The 15,090-nt window shown below is 38.2% G+C and overlaps 1 protein-coding gene across 1 annotated transcript in view; it reads right to left on the minus strand.

Annotated features, from left to right (window-relative positions):
* The window catches only part of LOC106964344 (gonadotropin-releasing hormone II receptor-like), a 16,126-nt gene extending 4,681 nt beyond the window's left edge, over positions 1-11,445 (minus strand). Inside the window, exons 1-2 of the mRNA XM_015059823.1 lie at positions 11,220-11,445; positions 10,224-10,826 (exon numbers count right to left, since the gene is read on the minus strand). Of these exons, the coding sequence (XP_014915309.1) occupies positions 10,224-10,739 (516 nt within the window). The 5' untranslated portion in view covers positions 10,740-10,826; positions 11,220-11,445. The remainder of the gene's footprint in view (positions 1-10,223; positions 10,827-11,219) is intronic.
* Positions 11,446-15,090: the final 3,645 nt, after the last annotated feature.

The following is a 15,090-nucleotide window of genomic DNA, read 5'->3' on the forward strand; positions in this document are numbered from 1 at the left end:
GGGTGCCTCATGAAATTGGACGAAGTAAAAAAATTACACTCAACAGTGTCTGAAACTTCAGGAGAAATATATCCAACAACTCAAATGTTTTTGATCAAGATCCTATTTAGTTCTGAAAGACGGAGTCAAATTACACTCTGCACATCCTGCACAACAACCTGACCATAGAGTCCAACATAACGGATCTGAATTGTATTTGTGTCTTCAACAAATAAAATACCTTGGCTCATCAGAACATCAAAAAAAACAACAACAAAAAAATCCTCAAATTTTAAATGAGCTGAGTGCAGGGAAAACATTGTTTTTACAAAAACTTATTCCATCTGATACTACAGAGGTGATGATGCAACACAAAGGTAGACATTTGCCTGGCATATATTTTCTGAAACCCTGGAGGATGTAAGCGGTACCTGCTATGCAAAAACCTTGGATCTGCATTTTTTTGTATTTTTGTCTTGCTAGTAATGTCATTAGTAAGAATCAGTGAATAGGGAATTTTTTTTTTATTTTACTTTTTTTGTAAATATCACCAAAATCTTCTACTACAAAAATGAAGCACCAGTTTTAACCTTTAATATTTTCAAGCAATATTTTGTACCCATAGCATCTGATCCAATGTGTTTTACCAGTTTTCAATTAAATGTGCAATGTGCAGCACATGGAAAAGCAAGAATATCAGACCTAAATATCCAGATCCCAAAATATAGTCAGTGTGTTGGATCTGACGCTGGACTCAGATCTTACTGAATCTGGAGGGTTTTACCCTCCATACACTGCAGTTCAGTGACTTGCCTGTGCAGCCAGCTAAAATAGATCAGAGCAGCTGTAATTACAAAAGACTGAGAAGTCAGTCTTCTTTTGACAAGGCTAACCATAATTAAGTGGATGTATTTGACATAAGAAAAGTATATTTTCTTGTAGCAATGAACAACATACAACAACTTTCGATTTTTGGAAAATGTAATTAAGACGGAAGATTTGCTTCATTTTAGGAGTCCCTGTTTAACAATCTAACACCATGTGCAAATTACACTTAGTGGCCTTGACCTTTCCTTTGATGCCATGGTAAATGCAAATTGATACGGTCACCTTCCACAGCAGAGACACAGAGAAGTGACCAGAATCCAGCATTCACTGCATTATTCCTCTGTGAGATGAGAGTCTTGAAACTCAGAGGCTGCAGCATTAAAGTCAACCATCTTTCATAAGATAATTTCCTTTTATATCTTTTAAAATATAGTCAATAAACAAACAAGATAATAAACCGAATGGGCTTTGTGAAATAGGGTTCATATTTCAAAGAACTTATTGGAGAAGGAAGTAAGATGAAAAATTGTTTCAAGGGTCAGCAGTTTTATTTATTAATTTTTTTCTTCTTTATCGAAACACTCGAGCAGTCTTGATTTTTACTTGTATGTTTGTTCTGATCCAGGAATATTAACATTGTTGGGCCAGTTGGGGTGTCGAGGATGACACTGTATCACATGGATGACATTGTTAACACTTCCCCGGCATCCTGGAGCAGTGAAGCTGGGACAGGGAGCGTGCGCCTCAGATGTCAAGAGTTTATTCTTCTAAGGCAGCCGAAATTGTTTATTTTAGACTCTGACCAATTTTCAAACCTCATCAGTTCAAGGAAGACCAGGATGGTTTTGTCCTTGCCATAGAACAGCTAACACCTGATTATCACCTTCAGAGAATTGGAAATGGGACAGTAGGGATTTTGTTGTCTGATCCCCACTATCCCATTTTGTAGATTTGGAGAAGACCTGCAAGCATTTTCCCTTTTTCTGATTTGCTCTGGTGAAAAGAGTACAAATTACACCTGGGAGGTGTGTGTGTGTATATATATATATATATATATATATATATATATATAACTGCTGCAGTTTGATCCACTGTTCCCTAAATTGTTAAATTTTGCAAGAAATGCTGAAACAAACATGTGGCGAGTGCAGAAAGTTGGCATTATATAAACTTTCTGTTTTAGAGAAGACAAGGAAATTGTCAGGAATGGGGTTGAGGTGTTGGTGGTGAGGAGAGACGCAGAGACCCAGGTTATGGTGATGATGATGAATTTAATGAAGGATGTAGCTCAAAAAACAGTCCAGTCAGGCAGCACGGCAGGAACAATAGCACATAGCTAATAACCGGTAGCAACTAACTAGGAGACTGATTACAGGAGCTAAGGCTAACCAGGACTTAAAACAGTATGTCTGGAGAGCTAGGACAAATAGGCGTAAGACAAATAGGCGTAAGACAAATAGGCGTAAGACAAACTAGACAGTGTTAGACACCGACATAGGCGAAGACAAGGACCCGATGAAGAACACAGACAACAGGTGGGACTAAACACACACAGGGGTAATCAAGGGAACGAGACACACCTGGGAGACAATCAACGGGGAAGACGGAGAGACAGAGGTGCAGGGAACAGGACCACACAGAAAAAACTAAAAATAAACACACAGAAACACGGATCATGACAGAAATATTATTTGACTCTTGAGTAGGTACTAGATTAATGCAATACTTTTTTAAAACGTGCTGGTAAAGAATTCAGACACCCTTCAGAATGCCGATTTGATTATTAAGAGAAACTGCATAAAACAAATCAGCCAAAATCAAAGCCGCTCATGAATTTAAAGTTTCTCACCAGTCGGTGATGTATATACTCTGTAGTAGCTCCTATTAGACTGTGACAACGTTGCACAGCGGCATTTTGATATGCAGTGTGGGTACAGGTGGACTGTAACCTTTAGGTGTTTCACAGCAGCAGTGATGAGTCAGTAAACCAGCTGCTTTCTCCGTCTCGTACTGGGCTCTTGTTTTGGTGGAATGTTGTTGTCTCAATAATCTTGTTTTGCTTTGCAGGCTTTTTATTTGAGTGAACCTTCATGTCATCTTTCACACAGCAAGTTTGGAAGTGTTCCATCAACTTCTACAGAGTTGAATTCAACACTTTGAAAGCGTCTATATTGGTCCACTCTGGATGGTGTAGAAATTACACTTTTGAAAGTGTTATTTGTGATATAGTTGAATCAACACTCACAGTAGTTGAAATTAAACACACATCAGTGTTGACTTACCCAACACTAGTGTATTTTGTCAAAAGTTAACACTATCAACGTGTTAATCTAACAGAGAACGGTGTAAAGTATATATAAACATAGAAATGTGAGTTGTAAAATGCAACTGGCAGGGTGTGCTGTGGTGGTGCAGGGGTTAAGCATAACCCACATATGGAGGCTCTAGTTTTCAATGCGGCTGTCGTGGGTTTGCTTCCCGGTCTTCCCCTTCTCTCATTACCCACATTTTTTGTCAATTTACTACCAAATAAAAGCCACTACAGCAATTAAAACCTTTTTTATTTATTTTTTTTTTATTTTTTTTTTTAACCAGAAACTACTGGCCATCAAATATTGCTCTGTTTTTTTGTTTCATTCTTTTTTAAGTGTCGCCATGGAAAAACAAGGACTACCCTGGCCCTCGTGGTAAATTTGATCTAGAACCAGCCTCCAAACCTGACTCTTCACTTGTATACACATTTTAGTAACACTCTTTACAATACCAGAATTTTCACATAACTTTTGTACTTTTTGCCCTACCTGTGGACACATTGTGATTATTAAATTAGGTATTATGATCAGTTCCTCAGTACTTGAGCAGTTTACCAAATACATTTTACACTTGCTTAATTAAACATGTATAAGGTGTACTACTCTGATTGGAGTACAATTTTGGAGTACTCTATGTATGAATGATTGCTCTCTGGTTCACCTTTTTTTTTTAAGGTTTTGTTGGCTATAGTTGCCTTTATTTAGAAGTAGTTTGACAGGAAACTGGGTAATGAGAGAGGGTCTGTCAGCTTAACGGTATGATAGAAAAACAAAGATAATAACCGGACATTTCCTTGATATGTCTTTAAGCTCAATAGTTTTTATTATTATTATTATTATTATTATTATTATTATGGAACACGCCAAGTGTCAATTTTCTCATTTTGATGGAGAATATTAGCAACAATTAGCCAGATTTACCAAGCTAGCTCTGATAAATGCTCAACTATGTGAGGCTTCTGTGCTAAGGAAGGAGGAAATATAGAGATGTCAGAGCTTTAAATCTGTTTTATTTTTCTGTTTAAAGACTAACTGATCTATTTGTTTAATTTCTTACATCATCAGATTATTTCACATAACATTTCATATTATAAATAAAATATTCCACCAGTGGAACTAGTAGATGTTTTAACTTATATTAAGGAATTATTTACTTAAACAAGCTTATATATCTTGCTCAAAAGTTGCTTATTAATCAGTTTTGTCTTATTTTAAGTGTACAAAGATATTTTCACTAGAAACTGGACAAAAAAAATACTTAGTAAAATTTTGCCTTCAAATGATACAAATTCAACTTTACTGATCCCAAAGGGAAATTAAATGCTGTTATAAGTCATATAGATTTGATTAATGATGACATTACCCCAACCATGAATTTCAGTAATTAAATTCAAACTAATCAAACTCAATTTCGTAGAAAATAGTCCTAAATAATAACTAATTAAAATGGATTTTAAACACAGAAATAGTCTAATTATGGTAAGGCTGAACAATATTACAATATCATGAAATAAGCGTCTTATATTATTCTGTATCAATGTTTTTTTATTAGTTTTTCTGTTTTAAATATTTGGAATACTTTCCTGTTTTATCCATAGTTTTCACACCACAATGTTTTTTTCATTATTTTTTTCTAAGAAATTATGAGGAATATAACTTCAAATTACAGCTCATAATCGCCTCCCATAGAGAGACAGTAAAGACATATCATACATTTTCTGAATCCTTAGAGTGTGTTGAGTATTTCAGTTGTCAACTCTTGTGTCCTTGATGTCCCTGGATACCACTGGGATAAAAGAAATGTATCTAGTTTGGTCAAAAGGTGTGGAAAAATGTGTATTATTTTTGGTTTGACAAGCTCTAGTGACCTCTGTGTTGGTCAGAGAGACTCAAAACCTGGTATAAATGAAAGCCAAGAGTGTCCCCTTTAAGAAGATACCAAACATTATGTTATAAACCTTTGACAAATGCCCATATCATGAGCCTAAGCCAGACATACACCAGTCTCAAAAAACATAATTTTTCCAAAGGGGTTGTTTACTTCAAGAGCTAATAATTATGACTCAGCTACCATTTTGGAAGGGCTATCATACCAAAATATTAACTAGAGACATGTATCTTTTAAAAAAATATTGCCACCCTGAAATGGACAAATATGTCAAATTTTGGCCTCTGACCCATGGACTAGCTAATTCAGCCGTAAAGTTTGTTTTTATTCAAACTTCAGTAGTTTTCTAGTTGTTCTACTGAGGTATTGACTTCAATTTGTGACACCACGCAAATTGATGTCACAAAGAGAATTGATGTCACTCTTATAGAGCAAGAGTGACATCACAGAGCTGCATGGTCATAACCATTTCAGAAGTTGCAGAGCAAGTAGGATTGTCTCCTAGGAAGAGATTGATTGCAAAAGCTTTTCAAGCTAAAAAGCCAATTTCTAACAAACAAAGAAAATACTGAGTAGTTTTTGGATTTGTGTAGACAAAACCGATCAAGAATGAGTCAGAGCAGCCAGGCGTCGTCTTCTGATTCAACACAAACTTTAGCTTTCGATACGCAGAAGCTCCAAACCATCTTGAAAGAAGTCAGCAGGATGACTATCGAGAGACAGACTCTGATCCAAGCAAATGAGGATCTGAAGATTCAACTTATGAACAAAGAAAAAGCTGCACTTGAGAAAGACAAGCTGCTTCGCAAAAAGGACGATGAATTAAAAAAACTGTTTGAAGTAAACACTATTTTAAAGAAGGATAACGCCACCCTGGAGCAGAAAAACACTGCCCTGGAGAAGGAAAAGTCCTCCTTGGAGCTGATAAGCGTTGTCCTGGAGCAGAAATGCACTGCACTGGGGCAGAAAATCACCGTCCTGGAGCAGAAAAAGACTACCCTGGAGCAGAAATGCACTGCCCTGAGGCAGGAAAACACTGTCTTGGAGCAGAAAAACACCGACCTAGAGCTGGAGAATACCGCCTTTGAGGTGACAAACGCTTCCCTGGAGATGGAGAACGCCAGCCTGGAGCAGAAGTGGATTACTCTGGAGAAGAAAAACACCATCCTGGAGCAGAAGAAAGCCGCCCTGAAGCTGGAAAGCACCGCTCTGGAGCAAAAAAACACCACCCTGGAGCAGAAAAACGCCGACCTAGAGCTGGAGGATACCGCCTTTGAGCAGACAAACGCTTCCCTGGAGATGGAGAATGCTGACCTGCTGACCTCCAGGGCTTCGTGTCAAGTCCTATAGGTCTCCCGGCCGACCTCCAGGGCGTGGTGGAGAGTCCCTTTGGTCTCTCGGCCGACCTCCAGGGTTTTGTTGAGTGTCCCATCGGCCTCCGGAGCCTCGTGTTCCTTAATTGTTTCCTTTTAATTCAGCTTTGTTTTCCACATCTGTTCTTCATTGGTGATTCTAATTATGTTTATTTCTTGCTTCTAGTTATTTTCCTTTGTTCTAGTTTAATTAGGTTCCTTTAGTCTCCTTACTCCTTTGTGTTTGTATTTTGGTTGTTTCCCCTTGTGTATTCTTCCCCACTTTCCTTTGCCACTTTCTCTGTCCCTTCACAATCTGCTTTCACTCCCTCCACACACACCTGCTCATCAGACCAGGTCCTGCACAGTGGTGCACTTGGTAGCACTTCTGCTTTGCAACAAGAAGATCCTGGCTTCAATTGCCAGCCCCGGGTCTTTCTCCATGGAGTTTACATGCTCTCCCAATGCATGCGTAGGTTCTCTCCGGGTACTCCGGCTTCCTCCCAAAGTCCAACAGCATGACTGTTAGTCACTAGTTGCCGCTTCGTCTCGTCACTTTTCTCGTTTCTCCCTGGTTTCCTTGTGATCTTTCTGTGTCTCCAGTTTGTCTTTGTTTTGCATTTTTTTGAACCCTGGATGTTTTTTGTTTTTTTTTTTCATTTTTGTAAGTTTGATTATTCGCTTTGTCATTAACACTCACTAACACTCATGTTGTTGAATTAATGCTGTAGTTTTAACATACAACACTTACACTGGAAATTGAACACTTTTGAATTTGCTGTGCAGCACAAACTCCTAAATAACTAATTTAAAATGCAAAAAGTTATTATTTAACTTGTTTGGAGAACATCATTTCCCACTACGCAGTTGCATTATTTTTATGTGCAAACTAACTGACATAAAATAGTTAGGTTTTACTGAACATCAGTAAAAACTAACTATTTTATGTCAGTTAGTTTGCACATAAAAACAACCCAGTATAACATAAGTAAGAACCAACTTAGATACTGATATGAAAATAAAAAAAGAGCTTAGAGCATCAGGAGGTCTTTTGTTGAGTGATTAACATTTTGAAAAAAAATAATATTTTTGTTTCTAAATCCATGAAATATATATATAACGGGGCAAAAATGTATGTTTTCTGGTGGTACTTAAGCCAATATGGGCTGTTAAAGGTTTCCTATGTTCTCTCTGAGCCACATGATGCATTGCACTGCGACAGATGTCTTGTTATATGTTCCTTGTTTGTATGTCTCAGCCACAAATAAACAACAACCCAAAAACAAAAACAAAAAAACAAGTTAAAACATTCCTTATCTGGCCAAAATCTACAGCTACATTGTAGGTGCAACATTATTAAAGATTTAGTTATCTCTGCATCAAAAATATTCTCCAGAGTTTTTAGTTTAGATCAGTGTTTCTCAACCCTGGTCCTCACCGCCCCCCCTGTCCTGCATGTTTTAGGTATTTCCCTTCTGCCACACATCTGAATTGTATCTCTGGGTGATTAACAGGCTTCTCCAGTACTTGATGGTCACGCAATCATTTGAATCAGCTGTTCTGGAATAGAGGCACATCTAAAACATGCACAGCAGGGGGGCGGTGAGGACCAGGGTTGATAAACACTGATTTAGGGCATTAAATGCCCAGAGCAAAGTGAATCCTAGCTTTGACAAAACATCACCAGCAGCAGGGAGAACAAGTTGGCTTAAAAAAAGAAGGAGAGAAGTCTGATACAATTAAGTAGAACATAAATGGTTCAATGTTCTCCTTCAAGCTGGGTTACCAAAACATACTATTTCCAACGTACAAAAATAATAAATTAAATGGTAACACTTTATCTGAAGGGGTGTGCATAAGACTGACATGACACTGTCATAAACATGACATAACACCTGTCATGAACATAAAGAAGTCTTTATGAATGTTTATGACAGTTGTCATGAAGTGTCATTCGGTAAATAATTACACTCTTAATGCAAAGTTGTTCTAAAAGTTGCATTGAAAGTCTATTAAAAGTGCCAAATTTGCATTAAATTATAATTTGCAAAATCATGCAAAGTTGGCACTTCTAATGGACTTTTAATGCAACTTTTATCTGTATTCTTTTATCTGATTATCTGTAAGCAAAGCAAAAGGTCTAGAACAGTGTTTCTCAACCCTGGTCCACAGCGCCCCCCTGCTCTGCATGTTTTAGATGTGCCTCTATTCCAGAACAGCTGATTCAAATTATTGCATGACCATCAAGTACTGCAGAAACCTGTTAATCACCCAGAGATACAATCCAGGTGTGTGGCAGAAGGGAAATACCTAAAACATGCAGGACAGGAGGGGGCAGTGAGGACCAGGGTTGAGAAACACTGATCTAGAAGAACATAAAAGTCTGAACAAAATAAAGATTCTTATAGGCAGCATTTATGCAAAAGGCAAATATTTATTTTTTGTTCAACAAACTAGAAATGTACAACACATTGCATTTCAAAATTGTATCCATCTCCTTCTAGCAGCTTATTGCTAAGTTGGTTTAAATGATTAGATTTAAATAAGAGGTCTGACTTATTCCTGTCTATTTTAGACCCACTGCACCATATGAAACACAGCTAATTTACAGGTATTGGCAGAGATTTTGTTCAGCTGTCAAGCTCTAGGAGTGTTTTGAGACTTGATTAGCGACTTCCTCCCTGATGTTTGGGAACCTGCAGAGATTCTGCAGAGCTGAGGCATGGACATGCTGCACCTGATCAAAGATCTGATTTAATTTAAATGAAGAGCTGCCTCATTTATGCTCAGTCTCTCAGACTAATTTAATCACTCTGTAATTGGTATATTTTCAGAACCTTCACCCTTCTTTAAAGCTTGTTTTTGTGACTTGGACAGAAGAGGTTATGTGCCTTTAAAGGAGATCCTTTTAAAGATGTTGTAGCAATGTAGCAATAAAATTTTATTTTAATCATCAAATTAAAATGGTTATACACATGTATTGCATACAGTGGTTATGCAAATATGTATTTCCAGAACTTATTTCTGTCCTGGCACTGAAAAAAAACAGAATTTAAGCCAATTTATCAGGAAATTATAATATTACATGAGACCAGTAAAAATTTTGTTTTTGACAATTATCCAGTATGCGATCACTGAAACTCTTGGCAACAGGTCATTCCTGAAGAAGGAGAATACTCAGAGTGTAGCATGCAAACGTATACCGTACATAGAAAGTTGAGTGGAAGGAAAAAGTATGGTACAAATAGTTGCACAAGAAAGAGGGATGGATACAACTTTGACTGGATTGTGAAACAAAGCACATTTATGAGCTTGGGGAGGATTCATAAGGCATGACCTGCAGCTGAAATCAGCGCTTTAAGTAATCTGGGTTTCTTTAACATCTCAGCATTTCCACCATGCCAAACCTCAGATGCAGCAAGTAAAGCAAAAATAAACTCAACAAAGTACTAAATGAATACTGTAGTCTTTTTTTTCTGTCAGTTTTTCTTTCAAATTCAATTTTCCATTAATATGCTTGGCTTGGCCAGAGCACCACGAACAGCCTGCATCTTTAGCAATGATCTTTTATGACCTACTTGTGAATCTGCTGGATAACAAGTCAGCAGTCAAGTCAGCTGTTCTCTCCCATAGCTATACCAACACAAGGCCATTTCTGTATTTAAAAACGTTTATTTACTATTATTATTATTATTTCTTTTTGAACGGAATTACTGGAATTAATTAACTTTTCAATGAAATTCTGACTGACTGAGATGCACTTGTATATTTTATATACAACTGTGCTTTTGCAGTGGTGTAGAGTAATAAAAGATTGATGTAAACCTGTCCCCTGATGTCAGGCTGAGATACATTCCCCCTTACCTGCGGGAGTGAGAGGATGAAGCTCATGGTCCAGGCCACGGTCAACATGATTTTGCTTTTCCTCTTGGCCTCGCTGATTCCCAGAGGATTGAGGATGGCAGACTGCCTGTCCAGGCTGATCACCACGGTCACAAAGGCGCAGGAGTACATCGCCACAAGCTTCATGAACATAAGCAGCCTGCAGGCGGCGTCCCCCGCCTGCCACTGAACCGTGATGTTCCACACCGCGTCCACGGGCATCACGATGAAAGTCACCAGCAGGTCCGCCACCGTCAGGTTCATGATGAGGATCCTGACGTGAGACTTGCGCTTTCCGCCTTTGCCGGCTGCCCACAGCACAATCAGGTTGCACACGGCGGACACGGCGCACAGAGTGAAGGTAATGATCACTCGTACTTTGGCTGCGGTTGAAAAAGTGGGGAGTTGGAGCGCGTTTCCGTCAGCGCTCTTATTGCAGTCCAAGGTGGTTCCCTGACAGCTGCCGTTCACCGTCTGATCCGTCAGCTGGTGGAACATAATGAACCCCCGGGGTTTGACTGACGGGACAGATGAAAGGGACACCTAGACTTTATATTTGCCCAACATCTTCAACTGAGTCTCAAACTGAGAAAAACGAGAAAAAGTCTCGTGTTAATTGTTCTGTTTTTTGTTGTTTTCTTTCCCCATCTTGACGCGACATGTGCCACGGGAGAAAGAAAAGATCTGGAGGTTATCTCACACCATTGCAGAAGGCAATTAGGAATTGGCTGCAGAATGCTGTTAATGACGTGCCAAGTCCATCTGACATCTGTATAAAAATGCATCATTGAAGTGTCCATATAAGGTTTTACAAACACACAACATAGCAGAAGCTAGTAACAATTAATAACTGGAACTTATAATGTGGCTCATTTAACATCTCGTGCTACTAATTTTAGGTAAATATAAACGGACACACATGAAAATAAATCATGGGGCTGACTGGTAGTATTTTCCGAGACTAAGTATGTGTCTTACCTGGATGCACAGGAGCCGGTGAGCGCTCGTACAGTGGTCTCACAGAGCGCGTTTCCACTGCAGTCTCTGCAGCTGTAGCTTCAGTCCGCTTCATTCAGCCGCTGTGACGCGCAGAGCTGCTGCTGGGGTCGATCGGTTTGACTGGAATATACAACACAATGTCATATAAGCTCATAACATAAATGTATAGATTCAGATTCAATTAGATTGGAATTTTTGCCTTATACTCAATGGAGATCGTTATTATTTTTCTTTTGTGAAAATATAAAGCAGCGTGGATTTGTGCTTTTGTTTTATTGATTGTGTGGAACTCCACTTATGTGTATCTTTTATTCCTTTTGAACCCATCAAAATTATAATTTGTAGCACGTTTATATGAAGTGTTTCCCTTTGAGGTTTAACTAAAATCCAAGGATTTTCCAGACTTTGGCATTCATGTTTCTTCGATTTTCTACCACCGGACCTAACAATCTTCTGAGAATCTCACCACAAGCTTTAGTGAAAGACACACGTATAAAAGGCGGATAAAGATCATAAGCACTGAGTAAAAGTAGAATAGATCATAAATTGATTACTACCATGAGCTAATGATTTATGATTTACGTGATCATTTGAGATCAGTGTGTGAACCTCTACCCCAAACAGACGGTCAGCTCATTGAGTATTTATGTGATTATTCAGCTCATCTCTGCAGATTGTGAATTCATCGACACTTTATACATGTGTGATTGCTCTGCAACATAAATGTTGAAGGTTTTCCCTCTAGGTCCTTGATAAAGCTTCTATTAAAAATGAATACGTGCCATTATTGGATATAAAAGCATGAACCCAATTTAAAATTGAACCTCTTTTCAGAAATCTTGGGACTTTTAATGATTAGTTTGAATTGATGGCCATGGGGGGCTGTACCCGCTAAACAAGTCTCTGGAACCTTAGGAGCATTTTTTTCTGAATAATAAATGAAAAGTGAGAGTGATGAAATAATTTGCTGTTTTGTTGATGTTGACCACATAGCCGAGTGTGGTGGTATTGTAAGACACGGGGAAGAATAAAACAGGCGTTGCTGCTTGGAGGAGTGACGAAACAACCTTCTTCAGCGATGTTCCTACCATCTGCTCCTTTTACTCAAAGAACAGGCTTGTCGGGGGTCCATGATTACAAAAGGACATCTGAAGGTGCCCTTGTTCCTGCTGGTTTACAACCATTTAACAACGAATTATCGGAGGAGCTTTATTGATCTGAACAGTAGGAGATGGAGACAGAAGGAGGAGGTGGGATTAAGAGGATTTTCAAAAATCAAAACTGGTTCTCACAGGCTACAAAATGAAAATTTCACAGGAACCAAGTTGAAGTGATTTTTTTTTTTTTTTTTTTTTTTTTTTTTTTTTTTTTTTTTTTTGCTGGGCTCTCTTGTTGTTTTCATGTTTGTATTATCTTTATTTGTCTTAAAGCTGCTGATTTCATTCACCCACCTAATTATCCACTGCAACATTTTTTTTTTCACTTGGTAGGTTACAGCAAAAGAATACACTAGCTCAGTGCACAGTTTTGCTATGTTACAATCACATGTTGTTCCATCTTATTGGTATTCTACGTGACATATCAAGAGAAAAAAGTGTGTGATGAACCTCAATAAAAATTAGATGAAATTAATTCTGTTCATAAATCCTCTAATTGGTTAAGTCCTCCTACGTGTGTGATTTAAACTGTCCCTCCGGTTTGTTGCATTTCATCGTGGCATTTCATGCAAAATTAACAGAGCGGTGCATAATTGTAAGATCATTGTATATTTTCTGCACCAATGGTCAAAAGCAATAGGCTAAGTGACTGCTTAACCCGTTCCAGGTGGCAGTATTTCTTACTTCTACTACCGCCTCAGCCTTACTGTTATTGTTGTAATAATATATGAAAGGAGAGTGTTGGAAAGCGTAGGAGCTTCTTAAAGAGGTAGAGTCCAATTTCAAGGTGCAAATGTCAACACCAAACTTCTTCTAAGCTAATTTTGATATATAAAGTATTTTTATAACAACTGAAGGCAACATAGTTACTTGAATGTGTAGTTACATAGTTACTTTGAATGGTCAAGCATGAGTGCCAATGCTTGACCATTCAAACTTTACTTGTCATAAAATGGCACTATGCGCCTGGAAAATATACAATATGAACACTTTAATTCATCATCTGAATATAGAAATAATTTGGCACAACTGCAGACCCACTTGTCTGATTACCTTAATAGATTGTCTGGGCCCAGGGAGATCATAATTCAGATAACCAACAAAAATTTGTAACATGTCATAATGAGTTCCTCAGACTTACTCAGTGCCTATCTATGACAAGGTACACTTTACCACTGCGGCTAAATATTGTGAATTTTCAAATCATTGAAATTGCCTAATGATGGCAATTCCCTAAAGGCCTTGATAGCACCATATTGTTCTCTCCTTTCATTGTGATGTTGGTTGACCTTCACTTTGTCACAAACAATGATCTGCCCTTTGGATTCATTTTTCAGACTTCTTGCTTTTGTTGTCACTTTCATTTTATCATTAAATAGTTTATTAGCTTCTCCGCCTGCCGTCCTCTGAAGTCGTATCTGCATTATGTCCACCTGCATCACTGTGCATGACGGCTAATTTAATGGCATGTTGGTTTGTGCAAGGAATTTATGAATTAACATGTTCATTTGTGAGCTAACTGCATAAATCCTGTGTAAGCCAATGTTCAGTTTCCTGATGAGCGACCGAGATTGATTATCCTGCATTAAGTTAAGTTTTAAATTATTACAAGTGAACCATTATGTAAGGCTTACCTTAGTGTATTTGCTGTCTTGTGGAAGGTTGTCTTTTGAAAGCTGACGCACCTAAAGTGAATCACAGACCTTCTCAACCAAATGTTGCTCAGGGGGAGAAAGTTCTGAAGAGTTTTTCTCCCAGAAACCAGGACATCATTTGAGCCATTTCTTTTTTCAGCTCAGGTACAGTTAGCTACTGAACCCTTATCTTTTTCAATACCACTATCTTGGAGACTTTATTGTTCAGCTGCGGGGTTAGCTAGTGTATTTTATTATTATTTTAATATTAATGAGAACTTATATATTAATATGCTACATTATCTTCCAATATTAACTTTGCAATATTCCAGAAGGACTTATCTGTTGCTTGTGTGAAAAATGTCTTTGGCTCTGCCTGACATCATATCTGTATAGCGTCTCTGTGTGGATGACGTGTCTGACTGTAGCCTTTCATAGACCTCTGTGGGTTCTTTTTCCAAGTCTCCATGAGGAGATAATGTATCTCACCCTTCTCTGGCCGGCTGCAGTAGATACTTCGACTTGTCGTTATGGAAAAATAACTAATGGAACGATGGCTTAGGTCTAGAATGAGTCCCACGAAAACTATAAAAGGAGTCTAATAAAGAAAGCAGCCTGTAGAATCATTCAGCAGCGTAGCTCAACTTGAAAAAAAAAATAAATTAGTTTGTTGTGGGAGCACAATAGAAATATGGCAGACATTTGGTCATTTGTAATAACTTAAGCAGGGTGCCACTGTTCCAGAGAAAAATGCTAGAGCATGTTGGCTTCTAGACGGAAGTAAGTAAGCAAGTAAAACTTTATTTTTTAGACTTGTGTGTGGCACAACCAGCCGGCTATGGTCACATGAGCTTAGGGACTTTAGAGACATACAAATGTAAAAGTTTGGAGATGAGTGCCAATGCTTGACCATTCAAAGGCCCACAAGTGAGGATCAAATTCTAAATCTTTACTCTGAAGTGACAGGGGAACCAATGAATTTGGATAGGGAGTAATGTGATGTGCCAAGACTTTTGTGATTTGGCCGGAACCTGCAGATGGTCCAGGCCTAGCTTTGCT

This window comes from Poecilia latipinna, unplaced genomic scaffold, assembly GCF_001443285.1.
Source record: "Poecilia latipinna isolate Pla-1442-1.1 unplaced genomic scaffold, P_latipinna-1.0 Scaffold1660, whole genome shotgun sequence".
Taxonomy (NCBI): Eukaryota; Metazoa; Chordata; class Actinopteri; order Cyprinodontiformes; family Poeciliidae; genus Poecilia; species Poecilia latipinna.